The sequence below is a fragment of the Aplysia californica genome, unplaced genomic scaffold (assembly GCF_000002075.1).
Source record: "Aplysia californica isolate F4 #8 unplaced genomic scaffold, AplCal3.0 scaffold00328, whole genome shotgun sequence".
NCBI lineage: Eukaryota > Metazoa > Mollusca > Gastropoda > Aplysiida > Aplysiidae > Aplysia > Aplysia californica.
This window is the reverse complement of record NW_004797598.1, coordinates 19,288-20,363: the sequence shown is the minus strand read 5'-3', so window position 1 is coordinate 20,363 and position 1,076 is coordinate 19,288. Positions and strand designations below refer to the sequence as shown.

Sequence of the window (1,076 nt, the reverse complement as noted above, 5' to 3'; positions counted from 1 at the left end):
CTCCCTCCCTCCCTCCCCCGCTCCCTGTTATCTCTCTCCCTTTCTCCCTCCCTGTCTCATACATAATATGAAAATATATTATACGGCTAGTCACGTTATTATAGCGTGCCTTGCGTCGATCCAACAGGAATCTATTACACTCAATATCTTCATGAAGTATCTCCATTCTCCACACAATTTTGTTCTACAGTTCTCGGCCGTTGGAAGACGGTACCATCATCATCCGAGTGCTCCAAGTAACCCACATTACAATGACCACTGGTCAAGGAGGAAGATGGGCGTGGCTGCACCTGGGTTGTTACAGAAATCACCGGCAGTCCAATGTCAATGTGGTGAAACTCCACCACGAAGGAGAGGAAGTAGAGGGAAATTAAGCCGGCTGTCGCCCACTCGAACGATGTCGATCCTATATGGATGTCGTAGGCCTGAGGATGAAAGGTTTTAAAAAAATAAGTCCGATTTCGTATGATATATTAATAATAATAAATAATGATATATAGCATTTGTATAGCGTATGGCCCCACTCAAAAGGCATGCTCTATGCGCTATATTACACAATAATATAATTACCCCAGCAGACCACAGAACACTCAGAAACATTCTCAGATTCCCGGGAAGCATACAGTGAAAGCAGCTGGTTAAGCGCTCAAACACTAGCAAACTGACAAGATCTTTCACTGTCCATAGCTGGGTACCCATTCCCACCAGGGTGAAGTAAGGAAAATTCGCGTAAAGTGCCTTTCCCAAGGACACAACGTCGGGCCCGCGGCTCGAACCCACGAACCTGCAACCTCAAGATTGCGAGTCCAGTAGCCTAACCACTAGGCCACCGACGCCCCATGGGGTGAGATAAGATGAGAGGGGAGGAGGGGGTAGGAGAGTGGAGGAGATGAGTCTTGAGAGGAGAATAGAGGGGACGAGATAGGAGGAATAGAGATGAGATGAGAGGAGTTAAGATAGAGATGATTAAATGAAAGGAGAGGAGATGATATACCATAAGATTGGTCTCCACAAAGAGAACTTTGCTGTGAAATGGTAAATATAATAATATAATAATACGTTCACATGCACATGTA

The 1,076-nt window shown here is 45.4% G+C and overlaps 1 protein-coding gene across 1 annotated transcript in view; it reads right to left on the bottom strand.

Annotated features, from left to right (window-relative positions):
- Nucleotides 1–6: 6 nt before the first annotated feature.
- The window catches only part of LOC101851878 (DNA damage-regulated autophagy modulator protein 1), a gene marked incomplete in the record, with an annotated part of 16,323 nt that continues 15,253 nt past the window's right edge, over nt 7–1,076 (bottom strand). Inside the window, 1 exon segment of the mRNA XM_005102510.3 lies at nt 7–425. Within this exon segment, the coding sequence (XP_005102567.2) occupies nt 150–425 (276 nt within the window).